This window comes from Macaca mulatta, chromosome 14 (assembly GCF_049350105.2).
Source record: "Macaca mulatta isolate MMU2019108-1 chromosome 14, T2T-MMU8v2.0, whole genome shotgun sequence".
Lineage (NCBI taxonomy): Eukaryota > Metazoa > Chordata > Mammalia > Primates > Cercopithecidae > Macaca > Macaca mulatta.
Window position 1 is genome coordinate 125,980,468 of NC_133419.1, and position 13,266 is coordinate 125,993,733.

The 13,266-nt window shown below is 43.2% G+C and overlaps 1 protein-coding gene across 3 annotated transcripts in view; it reads left to right on the plus strand.

The window, feature by feature from the left end:
• The first annotated feature begins 335 nt into the window (after positions 1-335).
• The window catches only part of STT3A (STT3 oligosaccharyltransferase complex catalytic subunit A), a 29,606-nt gene continuing 16,675 nt past the window's right edge, over positions 336-13,266 (plus strand). Inside the window, 6 exon segments of one of the 3 annotated variants that reach the window (NM_001257421.1) lie at positions 336-411; positions 3,405-3,527; positions 4,598-4,658; positions 9,818-9,939; positions 10,327-10,472; positions 11,671-11,761. In NM_001257421.1, the coding sequence (NP_001244350.1) occupies positions 3,440-3,527; positions 4,598-4,658; positions 9,818-9,939; positions 10,327-10,472; positions 11,671-11,761 (508 nt within the window). In that variant the 5' untranslated portion in view covers positions 336-411; positions 3,405-3,439. 3 annotated transcript variants of the gene reach the window in all.

Sequence of the window (13,266 nt, forward strand, 5' to 3'; positions counted from 1 at the left end):
CACATGACGGGAGTCAGCGGGCCACTGCTTTCCACCGCGACTCCCCGTGGGTCCGCCGACCGACACGTCACTCCTCGGCCCTCAACCAAACTGCTTGGGGCACGTTCTTGCCGCGCTCTTGACTCCTACGCGCCGGCCTATGACAGCTCGGCGGGAGCACGCAGACACGCCTCTAGACTGCTAAGCGATAGCTGTAATGACCAATTAAAAACTGGAATCGCGGTTCGGTTTACGCCTCCGAGTTTGACAGACAGTTCCCAGATCCTATCGCTCTCCCGAAGCGTCGAATTGGCCTGGAGCCAGCCAACGGGGGCGCGGTCGGGGAGGCGGACCCGGCTGCTGCCAGGGTTGGGTGCGCCGCTGAACGGATGGCAGAGGGAGCCCAGCGGATCGCCTAGGAAAGCCGGCCAGGTGAGAAGGCCATAGAACGTAACTTGAAAATCAGCGGCAGGTGCAGTCCATGGCGTTGGTGGGGCTGAACGAAGTGTGCACGGGGCAAAACTCTAAGTGGGGATGGAGAGCAGAGCTTAGGGCCTTGCAGAGGAGGGGGCGTGGGGCGTGGTGTGGGGGCTTCCTGGATGGAAGGATGTGAAGGTCTGGGGAGGGAAGGTAAGGTGGATCTTGGGGACAGAGCGTGGGAAACACTGGGTCCTGGGACTGGTTATGGAGGGGAGGGCGCGTAGGATGCTGGGGTGATGAGGGTCGCGCTGGGGGGTGTCAGAGGTGGTCAGTTCTTTGAGGGCGGGAAGAAGAGGGAGGTGGGACCCGCTGGAGAGACCAGGAGGGAGAAGAGAGTAAACGATTGTGAGAGGGTGTGGAAACGTGTGTAGGGAAACGGGGCTGGGGAAATTGCAGTCTGGGAAACTACAGCTAGGGTGGCAGGAGATGCCACACTTTGCAGAGCACAGTTGAGGAGAGCAGATTGGTAAGTGTTTTAAGAAAGGTGTCTTTGCTCTTATTTGCTTGGCCGTGTGCGAAAGTGACCAAAGAGCACGAGATGAAATCTCCCTTACGGCCCTGCCCTAAATGACTAGCTCCTTTACTCAGTTTTCAAGTAGAGGTCCTAGCAGTCTCATTTTGGTGTGCGGCTCATATCAACGCAGTGGTGTTAAGTTTGTTCCTATTTCAGGCATTCCAGAAAACAGCTGCAAACCCTGAGAGATATGGCTGGTTTGCTGACCTCCTGGAGTAGTTAGGCCTTTATTTTTAGTTTCAAAATAAGATTTCCCTTTGGGACTATACTTAAACACATTTCTAAAACTGCTCTTCTGGGACAGTTAATTATGGAAAACATGCTTGACTTCTCAGTGTTGGTGCCAGCATTCTATAAGCCTTCCACCTAGTCCAGTATGTGGGGTTTTTTTTTCTCCTTTATTCTAATAATAGTGGGAAAAAAGATTCATGGGGGAGGATAGACAAAGGTTTGTTAACAGATACATAAGTACAACTAGATAGGAGGAATAAATTCTAGTGTTCTATAGGATAACTATGATTAGGAGTATAATTAACAAAAATACACAATTTATTGTATATTTTCAGATAGCTGGAAGAGTGGATTTTGAATATTCCTAAGACAAAAAAAAAATAAATGTTTGAGGTGATGAATCTACTAATTATCCTGACTTGATATTACACATTATATACATGTACAGAAATGTCACACTGTACTCCATAAATAGGTACAATTACGTGTCAATCAAAAACAATAAAAGCAAAAAGTCTTGAACGATATCCTTTGTTATAATCGTTATAACTTAGCCCTTGATCACATTGTAATTTAAGAAGGTAGGGCTGGGTGTGGTAGCTCACGCCTGTAATCCCAGCACTTTGGGAGGCTGAGGTGGGCGGATCACAAGGTCAAGAGATCCAGACCACCCTGGCCAACATGGGGAAACTCCCTCTCTACTAAAAATACAAAAATTAGCTGGGCATGGTGGCGCGCACCTGTAGTCCCAGCTACTCAGGAGGCTGAGGCGGGAGAATCGCTTGAACCCGGGAGGCAGAGGTTGCAGTGAGCCAAGATGGCACCACTGCACTCTAGCCTGGCGACAGAGCAAGACTCTATCTCAAAAAAGAAAAAAAAAAAAAAAGGTAGTACTGTCTAGTACTGTCTTATACAAGAATAACTAACCTATGGTAGATTAATGCTATATTGCTATATAAGTAATTCTTATCTGTCATGTGATTTCCATTTTGAACTGTCCACAGTTCAAACATTTTAATCTACTTTGTTTGCAGTTCAAACATTTTAATCTACTTTGTTTAGCCCCCGACTCTTCTGCTTCAGTAGGAAAAATTCGTTTTCTTTCCCTCTAGCTTATCATCTGATGCCATCAAATGTCTGTGTGTAATTTAATCAGTCTCTTAAATCAGCATTGTCAGTTACAGAGATGCCTTGAGACAGATGATTGGAAACGGGTATCGATCTGAGCAGCTGTTACAGTCTGATATATGGGATTGAGAGCGCAGTGGGTCTGTGTTTGTGTACCTCCTCCTCTTCTTCAGTGCATGATTGTACCTGCCTTAGTTATCAGTTATGCTCTTAGTTGACCCGACAGCCCCACTGGGATTTGGAAAAGAAAAAAGTTTATAGCCATTCAGTTGAAGTTTAAATTTAGGGCTCGAAATTGTGTTGATTCAGTCGTGACCTCTATTTTTCCTCTTACTGCTTTCACTTTTTCTTTCTTTTTTTTTTTTTTTTTTCCTTTTTAAAGAGAGGAGGTCTGGCTCTGTTGTCCAGGCTGGAGTGCAGTGGTGTGATCCTAGCTCACTGCAACCTCCAACTCCTGCCTCCATCTCCTGAGTAGCTGGGACTACAGGTGCAGACCACCAAGCCTGCATAATTTTAAACAATTTTTTGTGGAGATGGAGTTTCACTGTATTGCTCAGATTGGTCTTGAACTCCTGGCTTCAAGTGATCCTCCCTCCTTAGCCTCGGAAATTGCTGGGGCTTGCACTTCTGGTCTCGATATTTATTTCCTGCTTTTTCCCCCCATACAGTCCTGCCTTTTCCTGAGTGCTCTCTTTTGCCATTTTATTATTTTTCAGTATTTCCAGTCTTTCCTATTTATTTTTTCATCACTTCCTTGTACTATACTATTGCTAATTGTGCTTATGTACTTGTTAGCTGTGAAGGAGTTAGCTGTGAAGGAGTGGGAAATAGAATTATGGATGGTTTATTCTGACCACTCTATTTTAGTCTTGACACATAGACCTGACTCGTGCCTACTTCCTTGCAAGTTGATCATACTTTAGGCCAGGCTTGGATATTAGTATTAGCTTTGACCCTCTCTGGTGTTTTTGCTAGCTTCTATGTCCTTTATGATTCCCTCTCATCATAAAATATGAAAATCTAGTAAATTGAAGGTGTTCAATATCTTGTGGTCTTGACTTTTTCATTTTAGCTGATCGTCGTGTGTGGCCACCCATTCATGTTAAGATGACTAAATTCGGATTTTTGCGATTGTCCTATGAGAAGCAGGACACACTTCTGAAGCTTCTCATTCTGTCAATGGCTGCTGTATTATGTGAGTGTGCATGTGAACCTCCCTTTCTTTGGGGATAGAAAGAGGAAAGTCTAGAAAAAAATTGAAAATCGCTATCTTTAAATGCCTTGTTCTTTTTAGCAGATTGTTATGTTTTTCCATTCCTCATCAGTATAATTTAATGAAGGCAAAATAGAAGGAATATAAAAGTCAGGGCTATGGGCCACGCATGGTGGCACACGCTTGTAATCCCAGCACTTTGGGAGGCTGGGGTGGGTGGGTCACTTGAGGCTGAGAGTTTGAGACCAGCCTGGCCAACATGATGAAACCTTGTCTCTACTAAAAATACAAAAACTAGTTGAGTGTGGTGGTGGATACCTGTAATCCCAGCTACTTGGGGGGCTGAGGCACGAGAATCACTCGAACCTGGAAGGCAGAGGTTGCAGTAAGCCGAGATTGCACCACTGCACTCTAGCCTGGGAAACAGAGCGAGACTGTCTCAAAAAAAAAAAAAAAAAAAAAAAAAAGAGGGCTATGATCATCTGTGAAAGAATGGGAAGCATGCTTTGCCAATTCTATTTTCTCACAGGGCAGAAAGTGATATTGGGGACCCGTGGATAACTGATTTTTGTAAAAGACAATTATCTTCAATTTAGGTGCCTCCTGTCATATTTTTGAAAGTCTCTTGAGTGTTTACTCTGTATTTTAGATTTTCTGGCTCTTCATGAGTCCTAGGTATAATTTTGCTTGCCATACCTATTACCTATCCAAGGTTAAGGTTAGTTATGTGTGTGTGGTGGGGGAGTCAACGTGTATAAAAGATGACCATGTAAGTTGAGTTTGGTATTAGTAGGTGAATGTAATGTTATAGGCTTTTATGATTAGTTAACTGTGACCTATGAAAGTGGAAAATGTAGATGCCATTGTCAGGGGAAAGTTAACTTCTCTTGTTTCCTTTATGTGGGGAGAGATGGAATAAAGACTTTATTCAGGGATTATTTTGTATTTTTTGTGACCTCTCTACTGGATAATACTGTCTTCATTATAATACTATATCTGCTGTTCTGTCATGGCACATTACCAGTAAAATATTAACTCTCTGGTTTTTGCAGCTTTCTCCACTCGTCTCTTTGCTGTCCTGAGATTTGAAAGTGTTATCCATGAGTTTGATCCGTGAGTACCTTTGCTTGATCTGGTATTATTTACTTTGGGAGGCATTCAGGTTCCTGGGTTTTGGATTCAAATTTCAGTCAGGCCTCAGTGATACAGATGTGTTTTCAGTACATTTAAGGGAAAAAAAAAAAGCTTAAACTCTTCCAAAGGATATAATTATCTCCTTTTAAAGCATATATGTTGGAGTCCAGGCACAGTGGCTCACACCTGTAATCCCAGCACTTTGGGAGGCGGAGGTGGAGGGATCACTTGAGCTTAGGAGTTCGAGACCAGCCTGGGCAACAGGGTGAAACCCCATCTCTACAAAAAAAAAAAAAAAAAAAAAAAGTGTTGGAATTGACCAAGTAAGTCTCTGAAACTCAAAAAATGTGAGAGGCATTGCTAGTATGTCTGCCTATCACTTAAGATCTGGCTAGGCTAAGAATTCTGGCTGCTCAGTTTGGTAAAAGTTTGTGATGCAGACTGAAGGAAAGGGTCCTGGTGTGTATTCCAGGCTCAGAAGAGAATCACAAATGATGGACTTGAGATTCATGACATTTTGCTGTTTGCTTGTTTGTTTAGCAATTTATGTAATAGAAATTAGGCTTCTTAGTTAAATTCTAGGGCAATGAAAAAACTCAAGTTATCAGTTTGATTAGGAATTTTGTTCATTAGATGAAAAAGATATGGTGGAAGTTCTTAGTGGTGTTAATAACTAGCATTTACTAAGCATTCATTTTGTTCCAAGCACTAATTTACAGATTATCTGTAAATCCTTTCAGCAACCCTTTGAGATGTAGGTACTATTATTCCCTTCTTAGAAATGAGGAGACTCCACTGGGCACGGTGGCTCACGCCTGTAATCCCAGCACTGTGGGAGGCCGAGGCGGGTGGATCACGAGGTCAGGAGTTCGAGACCAGCCTGGCCAACATAGTAAAACCCCATCTCTACTAAAAATAGAAAAATTAGCTGGGCGTGGTGGCATGTGCCTGTAATCCCAGCTACTGTGGAGACTGAGGCCAGAGAATCGCTTGAACCCAGGAGGTGGAGGCTGCAGTGAGCCGAGATCATGCCACTGTACTCCAGCCTGGGTGACAGAGCAAGGCTCCATCTCCAAAAAAAAAAAAAAAGAGAGAAAAGAAAAAAGAAATGAGGAGACTCAGGCCGGAGTCATCATCTAAGGTTGCATATTCAGTACATGGAGGAACCATGATTTGGATGTTGGTGTGTCTGACTCGAAACTGGAATCACTGTGTTCTATTGCGTAAAGTTAAGGCTTATAACAAATTTGGAGGGCCAAAATTTTAGGTTCTTGAAATATTATTGATATCTTAAAAATAGTATATTTAATCTTGTGGAGTATTGATTGAAAATACCTGCATCTGTTTGCAAATTTATGATTTTGTTTTTTGTAGATACTTGAAAGCATTTTGGAGGCATTACAGTATTCTGTTTGGGGCCTCCCAAATTGAGTTTATATTTTTTCTCATGAATGAGGAAACATGTCCTTTTGTTTTTTCTTTTTTTGTTTGAGATTGGGTCTGACAGTGTCACCCAAGCTGAAGTACAGTGGTGTGATCACGGCTTACTGCAGCCTTGACTTCTGGGGCCCAAGTGAGTCTCCCACCTTAGCTTCCCAAGTAGTTGGGACCACAGGCATGTGCCACCATGCCTAGCTAATTTAAAATCAAATTTTTGTAGAGATGGAGTCTCACTATGTTGCCCAGTCTGGTCTCAAACTCCTGGACTCAAGCAATCCTCCCTCTGCGGCCTCCCAAAGTACTGGGATTACCGGCATGGGCCTCCATGCCCAGCCTCCTTTTGTTTCTTGATCCCAATCTGTTAGGCTTCTTTCTCAGACCCTCTGAATGAGCAAATATTGATGTTAGATAAGCAAGAGCATCTGCTTTGTTGTCAAGAGCTGTTAGGAACTATAAGGGACTTGACGCTTCCTTTTGCAGAGGAGGAAACTGATTCCCAGAGTGGTGAATGCAGTCCAGATCTATTCCTACTAACTTACACTTCCTCTCTCACTCTGCCTCTCCTACTGGTAGGTAAAGGACACAATTCTGACACATTGATGTCTGCAACCCTCATCTCTTCTGTTTCTGACAGTCACCAAAACAACATCAGTGACAAACAGAAGGATAGAGATTTCTGCCATCTCTTGCTTCTGTTTACTTCAGCTTTCAAAACTTGACTGACCAAGGAGGAAATAGGGTTAGAGAGGTGGGCAGAGAGAACGGTTAATCATGATTATCCAAAGTAATTAAACTATCTCTAGTTTGAGACTCTTTTTGTTTATTTTTGTCTGTCTTCCTTTTTTTTTTGGAAACAGGGTCTTGCTGTGTCACCCAGGCTGAAGTTCAGTGGCTCAGTTATGGCTCATGCAGCCTCAACTTCCTGGGCTCAAGTGATCCTCCTGCCTCAGCCTCCCGAGTAACTGGGACTACAGGCATGCACCACCACACCTGGCTAATTTTTGTATTTTTTGTAGATTGGGTCTTGTCATGTTACACAGGCTGGTCTCAAACTTATGTGCTCAAGCGATCCACCCACCTCTGCCTCCCAAAGTGCTGGGATAACAGGCATGAACTACTGCGTCGGCCTCTAATTTATTTTTATTTATTATTATTAATTTTTTTTGAGATGGAGTTTTGCTCTTGTTGCCCAGGCTGGAGTGCAATGGCATGATCTCAGCTCACCGCAACCTCTGCCTCCCCGGTTCAAGCAATTCTCCTGCCTCAGCCTCCCGAGTAGCTGGGATTACAAGCATGCGCCACCACATCTGGCTAATTTTGTATTTTTAGTAGAGACAGGGTTTCTCCATGTTGGTCAGGCTGCTCTCGAACTCCCGACCTCAGGTGATCCACCCACGTCGGCCTCCCAAAGTGCTGGGATTACAGGAGTGAGCCACTGCGCCTGGCCTTATTATTATTATTATTAATTTTATTTTTTGAGACAGAGTCTTTTTTTTTTTTTTTTTTTTTGAGACGGAGTCTCGCTCTGCCGCCCAGGCTGGAGTGCAGTGGCCGGATCTCAGCTCACTGCAAGCTCTGCCTCCCGGGTTCACGCCATTCTCCTGCCTCAGCCTCCCGAGTAGCTGGGACTACAGGCGCGCGCCACCTCGCCCGGCTAGTTTTCTGTATTTTTTAGTAGAGACGGGGTTTCACCATGTCGGCCAGGATGGTCTCGATCTCCTGACCTCGTGATCCGCCCGTCTCGGCCTCCCAAAGTGCTGGGATTACAGGCTTGAGCCACCGCTCCCGGCCTTGAGACAGAGTCTTGCTCTGTCACCAGGCTGGAGTGCAGTGGCATGATCAGGGCTTACTGAAGCTTCAACCTGCCTGGGCTCAATTATTTCAGCCTCCCGAGTAGCTGGGACTATAGGCATACGCCAGTAAGTCCTGCTGATTTTTGTGTTTTTTTAGAAACAGGGTCTTGCAGTGTTGCCCAGGCTGATCTTAAACTCCTGAGCTCAAGTGATCCACCTGCCTTGGCCTACCAAAGTACTGGTATTACAAGTGTTAGCTACCTCATCCAGCCTTATTTCTTTTTAAATGAGAAACTTAAGAGAAGGACTTACATATTTGGGGCCTAAAGAACTATCTTTCCATTTATAGCTCTTAAGCATTTTATATCAAATATTTTTCATGTTGTCTATGTATCTGTGTATCTTTCTATATTTTTTTGAGAAAGGGTCTTGCTGTGTTGCCCTGTCTGGAGCACAGTATTGACATCATGGCTCACTGCAGCCTTGACCTCCTGGGCTCAAGCAGTCATCCCACTTCAACCTCCTGAGTAGCTGGGACTATAGGTGTGTGCCACCATGCCTGGCTAATTTTTAAAAAATTTTTTGTAGAGATGGGGTCTCACTGTGTTGCCCAGGCTGGTCTTGAACTCCTGGGCTTAAGCGGTCCTCTCGCCTCAGTCTTCCAAAGTGCTGGGCTTACAGGCATGAGCTGCCATGCCCAGCTGTAATCTATTTTTATGCTACTCTACAGGTGACATAAGAAGCATTTTAGATAACTGCATGAGTAGACCTTGTTAAAAGCTTAAACACTGATTAAGAAAATTGTGTTATGAAGTAGGTTAAAGTTTTTTCATCCTGCATATGGTGGTATACCAACATCTTTAAAGATTCTCATCACTCAAAATTATCCATGTATCTTTGTGTGCAGTATAGATTTTTAAAAATATGTTCCTGTCACTTGAAAGCCAGAATCTGGCCAGGCGTGGTGGCTCACGCCTGTAATCCCAGCATTTTGGGAGGCCGGGGCAGGTGGATCACCTGAGGTCAGGAGTTTGAGACCAGCCTGGCCAATATGGTGAAACCCCATCTCTACTAAAAATACAAAAATTAGCTGGGCGTTATGGTGAGCGCCTGCAATTCCAGTTACTTTCAGGAGGCTGAGGCAGGAGAATGGCTTGAACTCCGGAGGCCGAGGTTGCAGTGAGCCGAGATTGCGCCATTGTGCTCCAGCCTGGGCAACAAGAGCGAAACTCTGTCTCAAAAAAAAGAATAAGAAAGCCAAAATCTATTAGTGCCTACATCTCAGTGGCTTTGTCTTCATGGTGCTTGAATTCTCTGACTGGTCCTAATGCCTACCACATGTCAACTTGATGAAGTGTCCTATTTGATTGCTTGGTTATAATGTTAGGTTCCAGTTTCATTTCCCTTTTTTTTTTTTTTCTGAGACGGAGTCTTGCTCTGTTGCCCAGGCTAGAGTGCAGTGGCGATCTCAGCTCACTGCAGCCTCCACCTCCCAGATTCTAGTGATTCTCCTGCCTCAGCCTCCCTAGTAGCTGGGATTATAGGCACATGCCACCACGCCCAGCTAATTTTTGTATTTTTAGTAGAGACAGAGTTTCACCATGTTTGTCAGGCTGGTCTCGAACTTCTGACCTTGTGATCCACCTGCCTCGGCCTCCCAAAGTGCTGGGATTACAGGTGTGAGCCACTGCACCCGGCTCATTTCCTTATGAGAGAAGCAGTGCTTTAGTTGAGATAAGCATGGAAATAGAAGTGAACAGACTTATGGTAGTACAAAATGATTTTCATGGCATAATTTTTGATGCTAAACTGGTTTTTCATTGAGTAATGCTGAATTTCTCAATGGTGTATCCTGAGGAGCAAAATTCACCACAAATTCACAATAAAGTTTATTTCTTGCCATAGGTACTTTAATTATCGGACTACCAGGTTCCTGGCTGAGGAGGGGTTTTATAAATTCCATAACTGGTTTGATGACCGGGCCTGGTACCCTTTGGGACGAATCATTGGAGGAACAATTTACCCAGGTGAGGAGATCAGATATGTTTTTAAAAAAAAAAACAAAAAACAAAACCAGAAATATTTGTATGGTAGAGAACCAGTTTCTTTTATTTCTAATAGCTTTGTCTTGTGACACTTGTAATTTCATCCCGATTACAGGTTCCTAAAAGTGCATCTTATATAGACAGGAGTACGTTTGTAGTAGAGTAGAGATGGGTGGTTTTTATACGTTCTAGACTTCGGATTTGAATCCTTATGAGAGAAATTTATAGGCTTACTGCAGTTGCTATGTTAGTATTTCTGGTGATTTGTCAAGATTTACGTAGTCACTTTATTGTATCTGGGCTTTTCCCTTTCTTTTTCCCTTAAGTTCTGGTAAGACAACCTAATGGAGTTTCTTCTTCCTGTTACAGGTTTAATGATCACCTCTGCTGCAATCTACCATGTACTCCATTTTTTCCACATCACCATCGACATTCGGAATGTCTGTGTGTTCCTGGCCCCTCTCTTCTCCTCCTTCACCACCATCGTCACGTACCACCTTACCAAAGAGCTCAAGGTGAAGGATTTGGGGTGACAGGAGGCTTGGGAATGAATGTTATTGAGCCTCTCTAATAGATGCTGGAGGGTGGGGGACAGAGCCTTAGAAAGGCAGGGAGCCAGAGGGTAAAGACAGCTTTTACTGGGCCAAATTAATTGGGTTCACTCCAACCCCTTTCTGGAATATGTGTTTTTTTTAATCATTAGCAACTGTCCTCATGAGAGTACAGTTGAAAGTGAAACATAAATTGCTACATAAAGAAGAAAACATTTAAAATGCAAAATGTGAGGTTTAGATTTTGAAGTCCTCACAATGTAAGGGAAAGGAAAAAAACACCAACATGAAACATTCCAAAATGGTTAGTTTTTCCTACCAGGAATGTACTCGGCAATTATTTGTTGATTTAAAAAAAAATTATTTTAAAATTCTTAAGCCACTTGGCTTCCTTAGTAGACTCCATAATGCTGACTTTCTTTTTCCAGGTTTCAGCATTGCTGACCTTGGCTCCCTGGGTGCTATTCTTAGTTTGTGCTGTGGTATTAGAGAGACACCTGAGAGGTGATAAACTACTAGGGGGTTTGGGAAGCCTGAATTTAGTTTGGAAAACTTTTCCATCCTTCTCCTTGCTGCCCTTTCCCAAATTTGACTCTTTAAACAGACAAGTCTTTATTTTTTGGAATGTGGCTTATATCCGTTGTTCCTTTCTCCCAAGCTCAAAGGGTGCCTGGTGATATTTAAGCTTTATTGCCTAAGCTCCTGGCGTTTTCAGTTTAGGTAGATTATCACTTACCTTTGTTGGCTTTTTAACCGAAATAATAATTTTCTTCCTTTGATTGTCCTTGCATGGCTTTTAGAGGTGTGACTGGTGTTCCAATGATGTACAGATATTGTTAGGGTTAGAGACTTACAAGCTTGGGGAGATTGGTAGCCAAACAGCCCATTCTGGGACAGTATTGATGTTTGACATCTCACTTGATTTGTCTGTCCTCAGCATATGTGTTCTCAGTGTCAGGTTTGGTGTCACCATGGGGAATTGGTCATGAAGTTTTTAGTTTTCTTGTGCTGTGAGCATTTCTGGCATTTCTGACATCTCACATCTACCTTCAAAATTGTTGGACTGTTTTCTGGGTCCATTATAAACAGAATGGACTAGTGGATCCTCTATTTCTCAGCATTGTATTGGTGTTAATGTCTCATTACCCTTTTTTTCTTACAGGATGCAGGGGCTGGGCTTCTTGCTGCTGCCATGATTGCTGTAGTTCCTGGATATATCTCCCGATCTGTTGCTGGCTCCTATGATAATGAAGGTAAGACTTTTAAAATGCTGAAGAAGATCTTCTCACCTGATTATCCAACAGAGCTTCACAACGTGCAATCTATTGTTTAGCAATAATAAAAGTGGTAACTGGGTGAGAAGATTAGAAATGGGCAGGAACGGATCTTGGACAAGTTCATGTTCTCTTCCCATCATCCTTTCCAGAAAGGTAGTTGGTAACTTTTCTTACAAGTCTTTGGTTCATCTCTGCATTCATAAGATAGTTAACTGTTGTTTTAACATTATAATAATTTGCTTTATTTTCCTACATAAAGGGAATAGATGTCCTTAAAATTTTAATGACTTACTGACCTATTTTCAATTCAACATACGTTTGTTGAATGTTATTGGGAAAACATAGTATTAAGTGTTAGATAGATAATGAATAAGATTATTTTGTGCATAATTATAAGAAATTAAAGAGATAGATAATGAATAAGGTTATATTGGCCCATAATCTATTAAGGAAGATTAAAACGGACATGTAAAGATAACTCCAGGGACAGGAGATGATACTATGTGCCACGATAGAAATTTGAACAGAGTATTTCAGGAATGTAGTGACAGATTAATTCAGATTTGGGGCTGAACTTGGTGGCTCACGCCCTGTTATCCAGTACTTTTGGAGGCTGAGGTGGGTGGATCATTTGAGCTCCGGAGTTTGAGACTAGCTTGGGTAACCCTGTCACTATAAGAAATTAGCTGGGCATGGTAGTATGCGCCTGTAGTCCCAGCTACTCTGGAGACTGAAGTGGGAGGATCGCTTGAGCCTGGGAGGTTGAAGCTGCAGTGAGCTGTGATTGCAGCCTGGTAATAGAGCAAGACCCCATTTTTTTTTTTTTTTTTTTTTTGAGACGGAGTCTCGCTCTGTCACCCAGGCTGGAGTGCAGTGGCCGGATCTCAGCTCACTGCAAGCTCCGCCTCCCGGGTTTACGCCATTCTCCGGCCTCAGCCTCCCGAGTAGCTGGGACTACAGGCGCCCGCCACCTTGCCCGGCTAGTTTTTTGTATTTCTTAATAGAGACGGGGTTTCACCGTGTTAGCCAGGATGGTCTCGATCTCCTGACCTTGTGATCCGCCCGTCTCGGCCTCCCAAAGTGCTGGGATTACAGGCTTGAGCCACCGCGCCCGGCCTTTTTTTTTTTTTTTTAATGAAAAAAAAAAACAAAAGCAGATTCGGGAATCAAGGGAGGCTTTTTGGAAGTGGTTGAGGTTCAACTGGGTCCTGAAGTTGGGACTTCATTAGGCAGATATCAAGGAAAGGGGCAGTTGGGGCATGAGTATTAGCTTATGTTAAGACGTAGAGGCAGGATGATGAATGATAATATAGGATGTCTTTAGAACTATACTTGAAGCAGTATGTTTAGTGCTTGAAAAGAATGATAATAATGGCCAATATTTACTTAATGTTTATTATATGCCAGGTACTCTTCTAAGTGCTTTACAGGCATTAATTATATTTGTTTTCAGAACACTTTTATGAAGTAGATACTATTAC